Raw genomic sequence first — 12,734 nt, 5'->3', positions numbered from 1 at the left:
ATTTGTCCCACACATAGTACATTACCAGGAATAACATATAGTTTTTATCCCCGTAATCAAAAAGTGGGCGGAGACAAATACAAATTTCACTGGAAAATGTAAACAGCAGCCATTCTTACACTGTTAATGGTAGGGTTCTCACACTTTGCACAGTTGGTCGTTGGGTGACTGGGATTAATATTCAGGAAAGTGGGTGGAGCCTACAAAAGCCAATCAAAATTCACCTATTGATTTTCAATGGGAATATTTCATTGCTGCTATTTTTGCACTGCTAATGGCACAGGCCTCAAACCTGGTTCAGTTGGTCATTGGGTGATTGGGGTTCAAATTCAGAAAAGGGGGTGGAGCCACAAATAGCCAATGAGATTTGTTTCATTTCAGTGAAAATTATTCATGCCAAAGACCACAAATCTTACAAACTTGGTCAGTGAGTAATTGTGTGTTAGGGTTAGAAAAAGTGGGAGGAGCCAACACCAGCCAAATACATACCTGGGCAATGTCGGGCCATCAACTAGTAATTAATCATTTTAAGTTGCCTTTTTAATTATACATCAATTCATAACTATACATATATAGTACATTTCCATCAGTAGAAGATAAAAATATAGATGCAAAATGACAAGAAATTAAGATTTTGAGAAATACATTGTTCAGGACAGGAAAGCTGGGAGGTTTTCAGGGACACATTTCTAATGCAAATCAGCAATGACAAATTTGTACTGTTGAGGCAATGAGCCAATCACAGTCCTCTCCCTGTGATGTCATTAGTGGGCGGGTTCCCTCACCCCCTGATGCCTTAACATACATTTAAACAACCTCTTGCCACCCATAACACAGCATGGAGGGGCTCAGTGAAGTTGGCAGTGAAGGTGTGGAGGTGTCTGATGGGGTCACACAGGGCATAAAAGGAGATCTTCCCAGCCTCGTAATCCAAATATATCCTGACTCTATTGATCGAGGCCTTGTCAGGTAACCGTATCTCTTTCCTGTCATGCATCATTAAATACACATTACCATCTCTGTCCAAACCCCAGGACTTGTTATTTCTTCCAATCAGTGTCTGATCTCCTTGTCTGGCTATACTGGGGTAACACATTCCAATCCTCCAGCTACGTGATCCCCCAACAACATCCACATCCCAGTAATGTCTCCCTGAGGAGAAACTCTGGCTGCTCAACACCTGAGAATACTGAAATCTCTCTGGTGTTTCTGGGCGATTCTGCCCTATATCTGACCTGGATGCAATTTTCTTGTCATCGGATATATGTAGATAATTACCAGCAGTGTTTACATCCAGTAATATGTCTGCAGCTTCCTGAGCGTAAAAGTAGACATTTACCCCAGATATGATATCAGATAGTCCTGTGCGTAATGTGTGTGAGATGCCGGCCATATCCAGATCCCCTCCATCATGGAGCTGCTCATCATGTCTGTCCTCCGTGTCACACAAGTCACCTGTGTCTGATTCCTGTAAGACAGTCAGTGGGTCAGTCATGTTACACAGCTCCTCAATGTGAAGCATCTTCCTGGACAGCTCCTCCTTCTTTATCTCCAGCTGCCTGATGACATCATTATAGGACTGTGCCTGCCTGGTGATGTCACTAAGAACCTTCATCTCCAGGTCTTGCAGCTGTCTCCTGAGGTCTCTAAATAGGGCAGTGACTCCCTGTTTTACTCTATCTGATTTTTGTTGTACTTTTCTCCTGCGTCCCTCCAGACTCTGGACTCTTTTCTGGGTCTTCTCTGTCTCTGCCATTAGTTTCTCCAGATCATCTCTCAGCTTCTTCTTCTTTATAAAAACGTCATCCAGAATCACCACCTGGTGCCCCTGATGTTCTCCATCCAACCTACAGGACACACAGATATAGGCATCATCCTCAGTGCAGTAATACTCCAGGATCTTCTTATGGGCGGAGCATTTCCTCTTCCCCAGGTCAGTGGTGGGAGGCAGTAATGTGTGACCCCCTGACCTGTCATGTTTCCTCAGGTGATGATCACACAAGGAGGTCTCACACTGCAGACAGGATTTAGTAGCAGGAACAGGAAAGTCACAGTAATTACAGAAGACCCCGGTCTGCTCCTGATCTGTCTCTGTAGCATGAAAAGCCTCACAGATATTATGTAATGTTGTGTTCCTCACCAGCTCAGGCCTCCTCCGGTATATCTTCTGACATTCAGGACATTTGTATTCCATTAGATGCATCTGATGGTCCCAGGCTTGTGTGATACAGCCCCGGCAGAAGTTGTGGCCACACGGCAAGGTCACAGGATCTCTATAGATCTCCATACAGATGGAGCAGCGGAGCTCAGCAGTCACATCAGCAGAGGCCATTGTCACACCTGGAATAAGAACAGCAAAAGTTAGATGACTTCTTGACACATTACAAGTAATATGAACACCCAGTTTTCAATGATTAACTCTGGTTCTTGATAAAAAGGCAGCTAGAAACGGATACACTGAACATCAGTAAACTATTTAAGTGAGCCTAAGACAGTACAAACAGCATTATTTACAGCAAAACATTCTCAGGAGGGCGACAGCGAAGCGTGTGCGGCGCGCAGAAGAAAATGACTGGCCGTGACTGAGAAGAATACCAGTGGCTACCAATCGGGAACAGGCGGCAAGGGAGCCCACACACCTAATGGGGCTGGAGGAAACTCCAGGTAAGTATAGATAATGCTGTGTGGACCATCTCAGGTTGACTTTTAAGGACATCTGAGACCAAATAGACGATGTGTAATGGAGTTCACACTTTCGTTATTAATGGTTTCATTTGGCAGATGGTGTCCTTAGTATCCCCCATCCACCGTCTTTCATCCGTTATAAGTCCAGTTTGTAGGCCCAGACTAGAACTGGACCTTTGAACTGGAGGTAATGACCCTCGAACATGTGCAGCAGCCTCCCCATAGTCGCACTGATGGCGGCTCTCTTTCTGCCTAATGCTCACTCAGGACTATGGGGAGGGTACACTCAGTAATATGTTGAAAAACTTTAAAGGGAAGGTTCAGGGAGGGAGGTAAAAAAATAAAAATCAATATCCACTTACCTGGGGCTTCCTCCAGCCCGTGGCAGGCAGGAGGTGCCCTCGTCGCCGCTCCGCAGGCTCCCGGTGATCTGCGGTGGCGACCCAGGCCGGCTGCCAGGTCAGGCTCTTCTGCGCTCCAAGGCCTGGCACTTCTGCATCCCACGCGGGCGCGCTGACGTCATCGGACGTCCGCCGGGCAGCCAGCCTGGCCAGGTCGGGTCGGCCACCGGAGACCACCGGGAGCCTGCGGAACGGCGGCGAGGGCACCTCCTGCCTGCCACAGGCTGGAGGAAGCCCCAGGTAAGTGGATATTGATTTTTATTTTTTACCTCCCTCCCTGAACCTTCCCTTTAAGCTCTTTTAATACAAAAAAGTTTCCATAAATGCACCTCGTGTACAACAAGGACCAGCAGCAACTTGCAGTAGATAGGTGCCAAAGACACTCAAAGTCCATCAAATGCCTGCTGGCCAACTTGCATAAAAAATCTGTGAGGGAGTAGAGTCCAAGATCCACACTTCCCAGAAAAATGTGTCTCAAAGCATGGCGACAGCCACTGGCCTAATGCTGCTTCGGGCAGCAGCTCGTCTTCAAGCCGATAAATATGCACTCAAACAAAGCGAGCAAACCCACCAAATATATACCCTCAAACAGCCAATCCCAGAAGACCAATCAAATTCAAAATATCCAATCACAAACCTTTCCTGTAGAGGACCTGATGGAAGACTGTGGACATACCAAAAATCAGAGCGATCATGTGACAAAAAAAAAATCACATGATCGCAAACGCTGGACGCATGCGTAAAAAAATATGCGTTCCACATATACAATGCGTAAATACGTGTTGCATGCGTATTAAAAATATGCGCTGTGTCATATATAGACCCATCACATCGCAACCAAACACGTTAAACATGCCGCATCTCAATAGATATACGCAACAAAAAAACTATTTGAGTGAGAGTGTAGCATGGCAAGCACTGTGCCCAATTGCATAAACAAAATATAAACAAAATAATCCCCTGTAGGTCGACCCAGAGGGCCCCAGCCTTTCACTAAACCCAAATCTCACCTGGAAAAAGAAAGACATACATACCAAACTGGAAAGGATATGTCCAATATGTCACCCACCTGGACCTATAACAGAAAGAACAATTAAAAACATAATTAAAAGTAAATATACATTGCACATAGTAAATATGAAAAATCACAGAATCTTATAAAGATCATACTCTCGATTTAATCCATGTGGATATAGAGTATCTAAACGTTTTATCCACTGGGCTTCTGCCCTTAATAACATTTTTTTCATGATTCCCACCCCTCTTGGTGCACTCAATCTGCTGTAGAACCCGAAATTTAAGATCTGATACCAAATGTCTATGTTCCTCAAAATGTGCTAGAACGGCTAAATCAGTCTTATGAGTCCTAATAGTCGATTTGTGGGAGGAAATTCTGTCCCTGACCCTCTGAGTGATTTCACCAACATATAACAGCCCACAGGGGCACTTAATACAATATACCACAAAATTTGAACTACAATCAAATCTCCCCTTAATCTTAAACTGTTTACCACTCAGAGGGTGAGAGACGGAATCCCCCCCTCATTACATTTGAACACTGAGCACAAGACATGCACGGAAACATGCCTGAAGGGGCCCTGATGTGATCCTTCCTCCTAGTACTTCTAATATCAGACTTAACCAGTCTATCCTTGATTGATAGCACCCTCTTGAATGAGAACAGAGGGGGATACCGAAACTCCAGAACCTTCCCCAGTCCATCACCCAAGAGGTGCCACCTCCTTTGAATTATATTCCTCAGATGACCTGCAGCTGTGGAATATCTCGTGACAAATAGTATACGGTCACCAGTCCTTAGTCTCTTACATCCTGTGTCCGTCAAATCTTCATCTAGCACCCTATCTGGGTATCCTCGTTGTTTAAATGTATTCCTCATTTCACCCAACCGAACCTGTTTGGTCGTAACATCTGACACGATTCTCTCTACTCTGAGTAGCTGTGATTTGGGGATTGCTGATTTAAGAGATGGTGGATGGAAACTTTCAAATCTCAATAAAGAGTTACGGTCTGTCGGTTTCCGATAAAGATCCGTAGTTAAGCCTAGCTCTGTCCTCTCAACTCTAACATCCAGAAAGTCAATGACCTTCTCACTCCAGTGAGCCGTCAGACGAATAAAGGGGTACCTAGAGTGTAACTCTGAAATAAATGTCTCTAGGCTCGAATGTGGCCCCGTCCACACCATGAAAATGTCGTCAATATAGCAAAGCCACACCTTCACATAATTATGAAAAATATGGTTTGAATACACAAAGGCTTCCTCATACATTTCCATGAAAAGATTGGCGTAGGACGGGGCCACATTCGAGCCCATCGCCGTTCCACATATCTGTACATAGAACTGGTCCTGAAAAAGAAAATAATTTTTCGTCAACACCAATTCAAGAAGCGACATCAAAAATCTATACTGGTCCGGAGAAAAATCATTCCTGGTCTCCAAAACATTCTGTATCACATCCATCCCCTCAATATGGGGGATGGAGGTGTACAGACTTTCAACGTCCATAGTCACAAGTAAGGAGTCCCATGGAAGACTGGGCAGGTCATGTAAACAGTCTAAGAACATTCCTGTATCACGTAAATACGAGTATTGCATAGCAACAAATGGTTTTAAAATAGAATCAAGGAATACTGCCAAAGGTGAAAGGATCGAGTCCACCCCCGCATTTGGTTGCGATGTGACGGGTCTATATATGACGGAATGTGTATTTTTATATGCATGCGATGCGTATTTATGCATTGTATATGTGGAAAGCTTATTTTTTACGCATGCGTCCGGCGTTTGCGATAATGTGATTTTTTTGTCACGTGATCGCTCTAGATGGTCACATGGCTTGTCCCACATGCAAACATCATCCAATAGGGACGTGGGTCGTTTCTTAACGTCCGGAAGGTGATTATATTGTGATCTATATTGGAGAAAGGATCACATACTGTTTTTTTAAGGCAAGATTGCTTCTGGTCACTGTTTAAGTGATTATACATGCGTGGATGGGTGAGTTATGCTTTAGATCCTCCCTGGTTTGGCCAGATGATGGATCTATGAGATTTTGTTTACATGAGTGTCGGCATGGCAACTGGTGTGCACAATGCTCTATGTAACGGACTATTGGCTAGTTTCCTCTGTGGGTTGGCTGAGTGGGCGGACAGTCTGTGATCCTCCTCCCGGGTCCTCCTGAGACATGCATATGCATTTTGGGTGAAGGTCATGTGATTTTTGGTATGTCCATAGTCTTCCATCAGGTCCTCTACAGGAAAGGTTTGTGATTGGATATTTTGAATTTGATTGGTCTTCTGGGATTGGCTGTTTTTAGGGTATATATTTGGTGGGTTTGCTCGCTTTGTTTGAGTGCATATTTATCGGCTTGAAGACGGGCTGCTGCCCGAAACAGCATTAGGCCAGTGTCTGTCGCCATGCTCTGAGACACATTTTTTTCTGGGAAGTGTGGATCTTGGACTCCACTCCCTCACTGACTTTTTATGCAAGTTGGGCAGCAGGCATTTGATGAACTTTGGGTTTCTTTGGCGCCTATCTGCTGCAAGTTGCTGGTCCTTGTACACGAATGTAACGATTGTGGAATTATCTCCGTGATCAGCGCACAAGGCGTGCGCTGACACGGCGGAAATCCTCCACAAGCGTATGAAAGGAGAGAACCCAGCTTTGGTGCAAAGTACCAGTAGAGGGAAATTCCCACCGGCAGGTGGAGCTGTGGAGTGCAGAGGAGCAAGCCTCCGTACTGCCACAGATGCCAGATGGGAATTGTCCGAATTGCAACCGAGCAGGGCAAGATAGCCCTTGAAGAGAGAGAGCACAGCGACAGGGTGAATGTGTGTTCACCAATCTAGTCGCCAACCCGCGATGATGAACACACAACCGTGAAGATCAGGTGGGAAAGCAATCGCAAGAGATAGAGATTGCTAATAGCGACACAAGACTGAATAAGCACAGAAAAGGGATGTGTGTATGTCCACCAATCTTGTCGCCAACCTGCAACGGTGAACCCACAACAGAGAAAATCAAGTGAGAACGCAATCGCAAGAGATGCGATTGCGAATGAGAATGAGTACAGGGACAGAATGTATGTGTGTGCACCAATCCAGTCGCCAACCCGCGACAGTGCACACACAACAGCAGAAACAGAGTAGGAACGCAATCGCGAGAGAGGCGATTGCCAGAGGTGACACAAGACTAAGCAGAGGTAAACCCAGGAGCAGAGCAAAGGCATAGTAAATCATACAATGAGAATGATAAGGAAAATAACAAACGCTAACTAAACGCAAACACCGCACTCATTCGCAACAGCGAACGCGTTTACAGCGCGGGCTCTGCACGTTAAGGGCAACAGAGACAAGCACGCCACCCTAACTAACCACCGACACACAAACACGAAACAGAGAACGCGAGCGCTTGCTTAACATTTACCTCACCGAGCCTACAGCAAGCGTTCGTATCAGACAAGACAGACAGACCAACAGGAAACAGGTATAGGTCAGATAAGATCCACTGCTCTTCCGTCAGAGCGAGTGCGATCCGGGTTCAGGGACAGGACAGGAAAGATCCACTGCTCTTACCGTCAGAGCAAGTGTGAACCAAGTAGGGAAACAGAGTGAGCAGGATCCACTGCTCTTTCCGCCAGAGCGAGTGTGATCCAAGTAAAGCAACAGAGCTTAGCAGGATCCACTGCTCTTTCCACCAGAGCGAGTGTGATTCAAGTATAGAAACAGAGTTAGCAGGATCCACTGCTCTTTCCGCCAGAGCAAGTGCGATCCAAGTTCAGCAACAGAGCTTAGCAGGATCCACTGCTCTTTCCACCAGGGCGAGTGTGATCCAAGAACAGCAAGATGAGGTAGCCAGTAGCAACCGCTGCTCCAGCTTACCCTCCAAGCAGAGGCGGGACAAGGTCCTTCAGCACCCAAGGCTGAGACAGCAAAGTGCGCCCCTCCATCCCTCCCACCCCAGCCTTCACACACTGATTGCTATTAGACTAATAGGTGCCCCATGACACCCAACCTCCCCAACACCTTAATCTCTAGTTATCTGGCTTGCAGTCACTGCCATGTATCCCCTTTTCTTATTTCTTTCTGCTTCAAACACAATTGGGAATGACAGCTGAATGAATTGTGCGCCCCCTCCTACACTGCGCCCTGAGGCTGGAGCCTCTCCAGCCTCTGCCTCGGCCCGGCCCTGCCTCCAAGAATACAGATCAGAAGGATCCACAGCCGCAACCGCTAGAGGCAAGTGCGATCCATGCAGATAAACAGAAGGGGCTACCAGTAGCAACCGCTGCTCTGGTTAGCACCCCCAGACAGACAGAACAGGCAATACAAATAATACAACCTGACTGAACTAGAGGGGTGTCTAATACAGCCCCCAGAAATACTTTAAGATAACTTTAACAATCCAACAGGGAAGGCTGACACTCCAGGAGTGTGTTAACAAACCATTATGACCAGCCAAGGACTGCGGGAGAAGAAGTCCTTTATACTGCCAGCCCTCAAAGGAGACAGCTGGGCAATTTGCATGTATGCAAATCCCTCAGCAAAGCAACTCTGAAAGTTGCAAGATAAAGCCAGGTCTCTTTTCCAGAGACCTGCATCCCTCAGACATAAGGAATGGCCAAACAGCTGTCTGCCTGTGCAGCCAGCTGAGCAGATCATTACAACGAAGTGCATTTATGGAAACTTTTTTTGTATTTAAAGAGCTTAAAGGACATGATGAGATAGACAGGCTCGGACTGATCCACCGAACCACCGATGGTCCCATCGGTGGGCCCCTGACTGCCCCTCCTCCTGGAGGCCCCAGAGCTAAGAGGGAGGGGGGCACAGCTTGGAAGGGGTGGAATTGGGCACAGAGCGGCGGGGAGGGGGGGAAGCGTCCCCCCCCTCCCTCACCTAGGGGCCCCCCCTTCCGCACACCCCCCTCCTCCAGAAGTGCAGCCAGCAACGAGCGGAGAATAGCTACAGAGATGATGCTAGCTCCGCTCAGCTCAGAGTCTGCATGCCGCTGCCCTGCTGGTCTCTGTCTGCTGTAGTGACGCTGTCCAATCACGCTCTCGCAGTACTTCCTGCGAGAGCGTGATTGGACAGCGTCACTACAGGAGACAGAGACCAGCAGGGCAGCAGCGGCATGCGCAGCGGAGATAGCATCATCTGAAGCTCGGTAAGCTATTCTCCGCTCGCTGCTGCCCTGCTGGTCTCTGTCTGCTGTAGTGACGCTGTCCAATCACGCTCTCGCAGTACTTCCTGCGAGAGCGTGATTGGACAGTGTCACTACAGGAGACAGAGACCAGCAGGGCAGCAGCGGCATGCGGAGTGGAGATAGCATCATCTGAAGCTCGGTAAGCTATTCTCCGCTCGCTGCTGGCTGCACTTCTGGAGGAGGGGGGTGCGCGGAAGGGGGGGCCCCTAGGTGAGGGAGGGGGAGGGGGGAGGCTTCCCCGCTGATCTGTTTCCGCTGATCTGTGCCCTCTGGGGGGACTTGCATTGTTAGACATGGGTATGTACAGTGCCTAGCACACAAATAACTATGCTGTGTTCCTTTTTTTTCTTTCTCTGCCTGAAAGAGTTAAATATCAAGTATGTAAGTGGCTGACTCAGTCCTGACTCAGACAAGAAGTGACTACAGTGTGACCCTCACTGATGAGAAATTTCAACTATAAAACACTTTCCTAGCAGAAAATGGCTTCTGAGAGCAAGAAAGAGATAAAAAGGGAAATGTCTTATCAGTGAGGGTCACACTGTAGTCACTTCCTGTCTGAGTCAGGACTGAGTCAGCCACTTACATACCTGATATGTAAAGAGGAGCTGTTAGGTATAAGGTCTCAGAGAAAATAAACACATATATCAGTAGCTAAATATTGGCTGTACTTACATTACATATATGCATTTCACTGTCAACGTTTGGATTTCACAGAATTTGTATATAGTATATGCAGAGATAGATGCTCCTGACAGCTCATGGCAGGCTCCATGTTTTTCTGTCAAATGTGTCGTCATGTCCTGCCTGCTTCCTGATCACAGATAAGCTCCTACTTGAACAACACAGTGTGCAGTGAATATTAATGAGCCATGTGGCTAGGAACAATAGCTGACTCCTGCAGTGTACTCTGCCCGGAGATTTATCAGTGCTACGCGCTGGACTGATTAGAAGCTCCTGTACCGTCTCATTAGCAGCCGAGGGGAGGGCCCCAGAATGCTTTGCAGTTTAGTATGCGGCTTGCGTCCTTATGGTTCTATAACAGACTTGCTGATAAGCAAACATCAAAGGTAACTGAGATTTTTATCTTCACTAATTGCTTTTGGGCTTCCTTCTAAACTGTTTAACACAGGAGAATAGAGGTTTAAATTAGCTTCTGCAGCCTGACAGTTACTCTTAACTCTTTCAGGCAGAGAAAGAAAAAAAGGAACACAGCCTGGTTATTTGTGTGCTTGGCACTGTACATACCCATGTCTATCTCATCATGTCACGTCACCTGAGTTTGCTGATCCTTCTGCTATACAAATTGTTGATTGTTGCACCTTACATACGACTAGGGGAGTGCGGCCAGATACTACTACTTAACTGTATGGGAAGGGTACAGTGCATGTGGGCGGGACATTGCTTCCTTTTCAAAGATCCTGACTAGTACGAGCCAGGGCCTACTAACAGAACCTTTAATGGATGAAAGGAGGGGTGGTTGGGTGCAGGACACAGCCTGCCAGAGGAGGCTATTACTATTTTCTTACTAGCAAACATATGTACTCTAGATCGTTTTTTTGGTCTCGGATATCCATTAAGCTATGAGTACATGGGATGGGATGTTGGCGCTGTTGACACTGATTTCAGTGTAACAACAACATTACATTGGTAAAGGCTAGGTGGCTTAGCAAGTTAAGCGACTTACCTTAGGGGATGAATGACATTTTTTTTTGCAAAATCCCCTTAAAGTGTACCTGAGCCGAAGCTTGAGCACAAAATGAAATACTTAAAGGGAACCAGAGACGAAGCACCCTTGTGTATTTTACCATATATATCAGTAAGAACATTCGAGAAAACACTTACCGTGCTCTCTGTTTCATCCTCACTGCTAAGTGTCATCAGCTGTGATAAGAATCCCGGACTGAGCATTCAGGGAATAATTATAGCTGAGTCATTATAGCAGAGCCACAAGGGGGCAGGCTTGGGCTTGAAAAGACACCAGAGAAGACAGACTCAGCTATAATCTTTCTGTAGCAAAGCTAGACTGAGTGCTCAGTCGGGGATTCTTATCAGAGGTGATAACAGGCAGATTAAACAGAGAACAATGAAACAAAGAGCAGATTAGGTGTATATTGTCATGTTCCCACTGATTTATAAGGTAAAATACAAGAGGGTGCTTCATCTCTGGTTCTCTTTAAAGAGAGGGAAACCTCAGGATCCTATTGAGGCTTCCCTTGCTGCTCTGACGTCCCCCGTCGCTGTGCGGGGCCCCTCCAAAAATTAGCGACAAGGCATTGTCACAATGTCACTAATCATATCGGGGCAGCGCAGCTCCTCGTCCTGCATGGTGGCCGCGGAGAAGTCACACGAGCTCATCCATGTGTGGTAAGCCAGAGCCACAGGGACCATGCTACTGTGCATGTGCGGACGGGCTCACACGGCTACTGCGCAGCCATGATGCAGGAAGAGGGAGGCTTAGCAATGGGGAACTTTGGACAACCAAGAGAAGCCTCAATAGAATCCTAATGATTCCCTCTCTTCAAGGTAATATCTTATTTTGAAACCCAGCTTTGGCTCGGGATCAGGCCTGGCCCACCCATGACGCCAAGTGAGGCGTCTTCCTCAGGCGGCGAAAGTCCGGGGGCAGCGTGCCTGGCCCAGCGGTGGGGAGGAGACGTGCGGGACATTTAATTATTCCCCGCCCACTGCCGCTGAAACACTGGCACTGTAATATCTGGAGGGGAAGCACGGATGGGGGGGCCATGTGCGGAAGGGGGGCCTGACCTTTACTGGGGCAACTATACTACCTACAATGGGGCAACTACACTACCTATACTGGGGGCAACTACATTACCTTTACTGGGGCAAATATACTACCTACAATGGGGCAACTACACTACCTATACTGGGGGCAACTGTACTACCCATACTGGGGGCAACAATACTAGCTACCTATACTGGGGCAACTACACTACCTATACTGGGGCAACTGCACTACCTATACTGGGGCAACTCTACTACTTATACTGAGGGCAAATATACTAGCTACTTATATTGGGGCAACTATACTAGCTACTGGTACTGGGGAAACTATACTAGCTACCTATACTGGGGGCCACTATACTACCTATACTGAGGGCAACTATACTAGCTACCTATACCTGGGCAACTATACTAGCTACCTATACTGAGGGCAACTATACTAGCTACCTATACCTGGGCAACTATACTAGCTACCTATACTGAGGCAGCTATATTTCCTATGCTGGGGGTAACTTTACTAGCTACCTATATGGGGCAACTATACTTCCTATACTGGGCAGCTACCTATACTGTGGGGAACTATACTAGCTACTTATACTGGGGGCAACTATACTGGCTACTTACACTGGGGCAACTATACTACCTATACTGGGGACAACTATACTAGCTACCTATACTGCGGCAACTAC

At 47.0% G+C, this 12,734-nt stretch overlaps 1 protein-coding gene across 3 annotated transcripts in view; it reads right to left on the bottom strand.

Moving 5' to 3' along the window:
• Positions 1-626: 626 nt before the first annotated feature.
• Positions 627-12,734, bottom strand: part of LOC137542336 (E3 ubiquitin/ISG15 ligase TRIM25-like) — a 17,147-nt gene continuing 5,039 nt past the window's right edge. Inside the window, exons 2-3 of one of the 3 annotated variants that reach the window (XM_068264165.1) lie at positions 4,097-4,161; positions 627-2,340 (exon numbers count right to left, since the gene is read on the bottom strand). In XM_068264165.1, the coding sequence (XP_068120266.1) occupies positions 797-2,340; positions 4,097-4,118 (1,566 nt within the window). In that variant the 5' untranslated portion in view covers positions 4,119-4,161 and the 3' untranslated portion in view covers positions 627-796. The remainder of the gene's footprint in view (positions 2,341-4,096; positions 4,162-12,734) is intronic. The other 2 variants (XM_068264174.1, XM_068264183.1) reach the window with 2 other exon arrangements.

Source organism: Hyperolius riggenbachi, chromosome 2, assembly GCF_040937935.1.
Source record: "Hyperolius riggenbachi isolate aHypRig1 chromosome 2, aHypRig1.pri, whole genome shotgun sequence".
Lineage (NCBI taxonomy): Eukaryota > Metazoa > Chordata > Amphibia > Anura > Hyperoliidae > Hyperolius > Hyperolius riggenbachi.
This window is presented reverse-complemented; position numbering and strand designations above follow the sequence as displayed.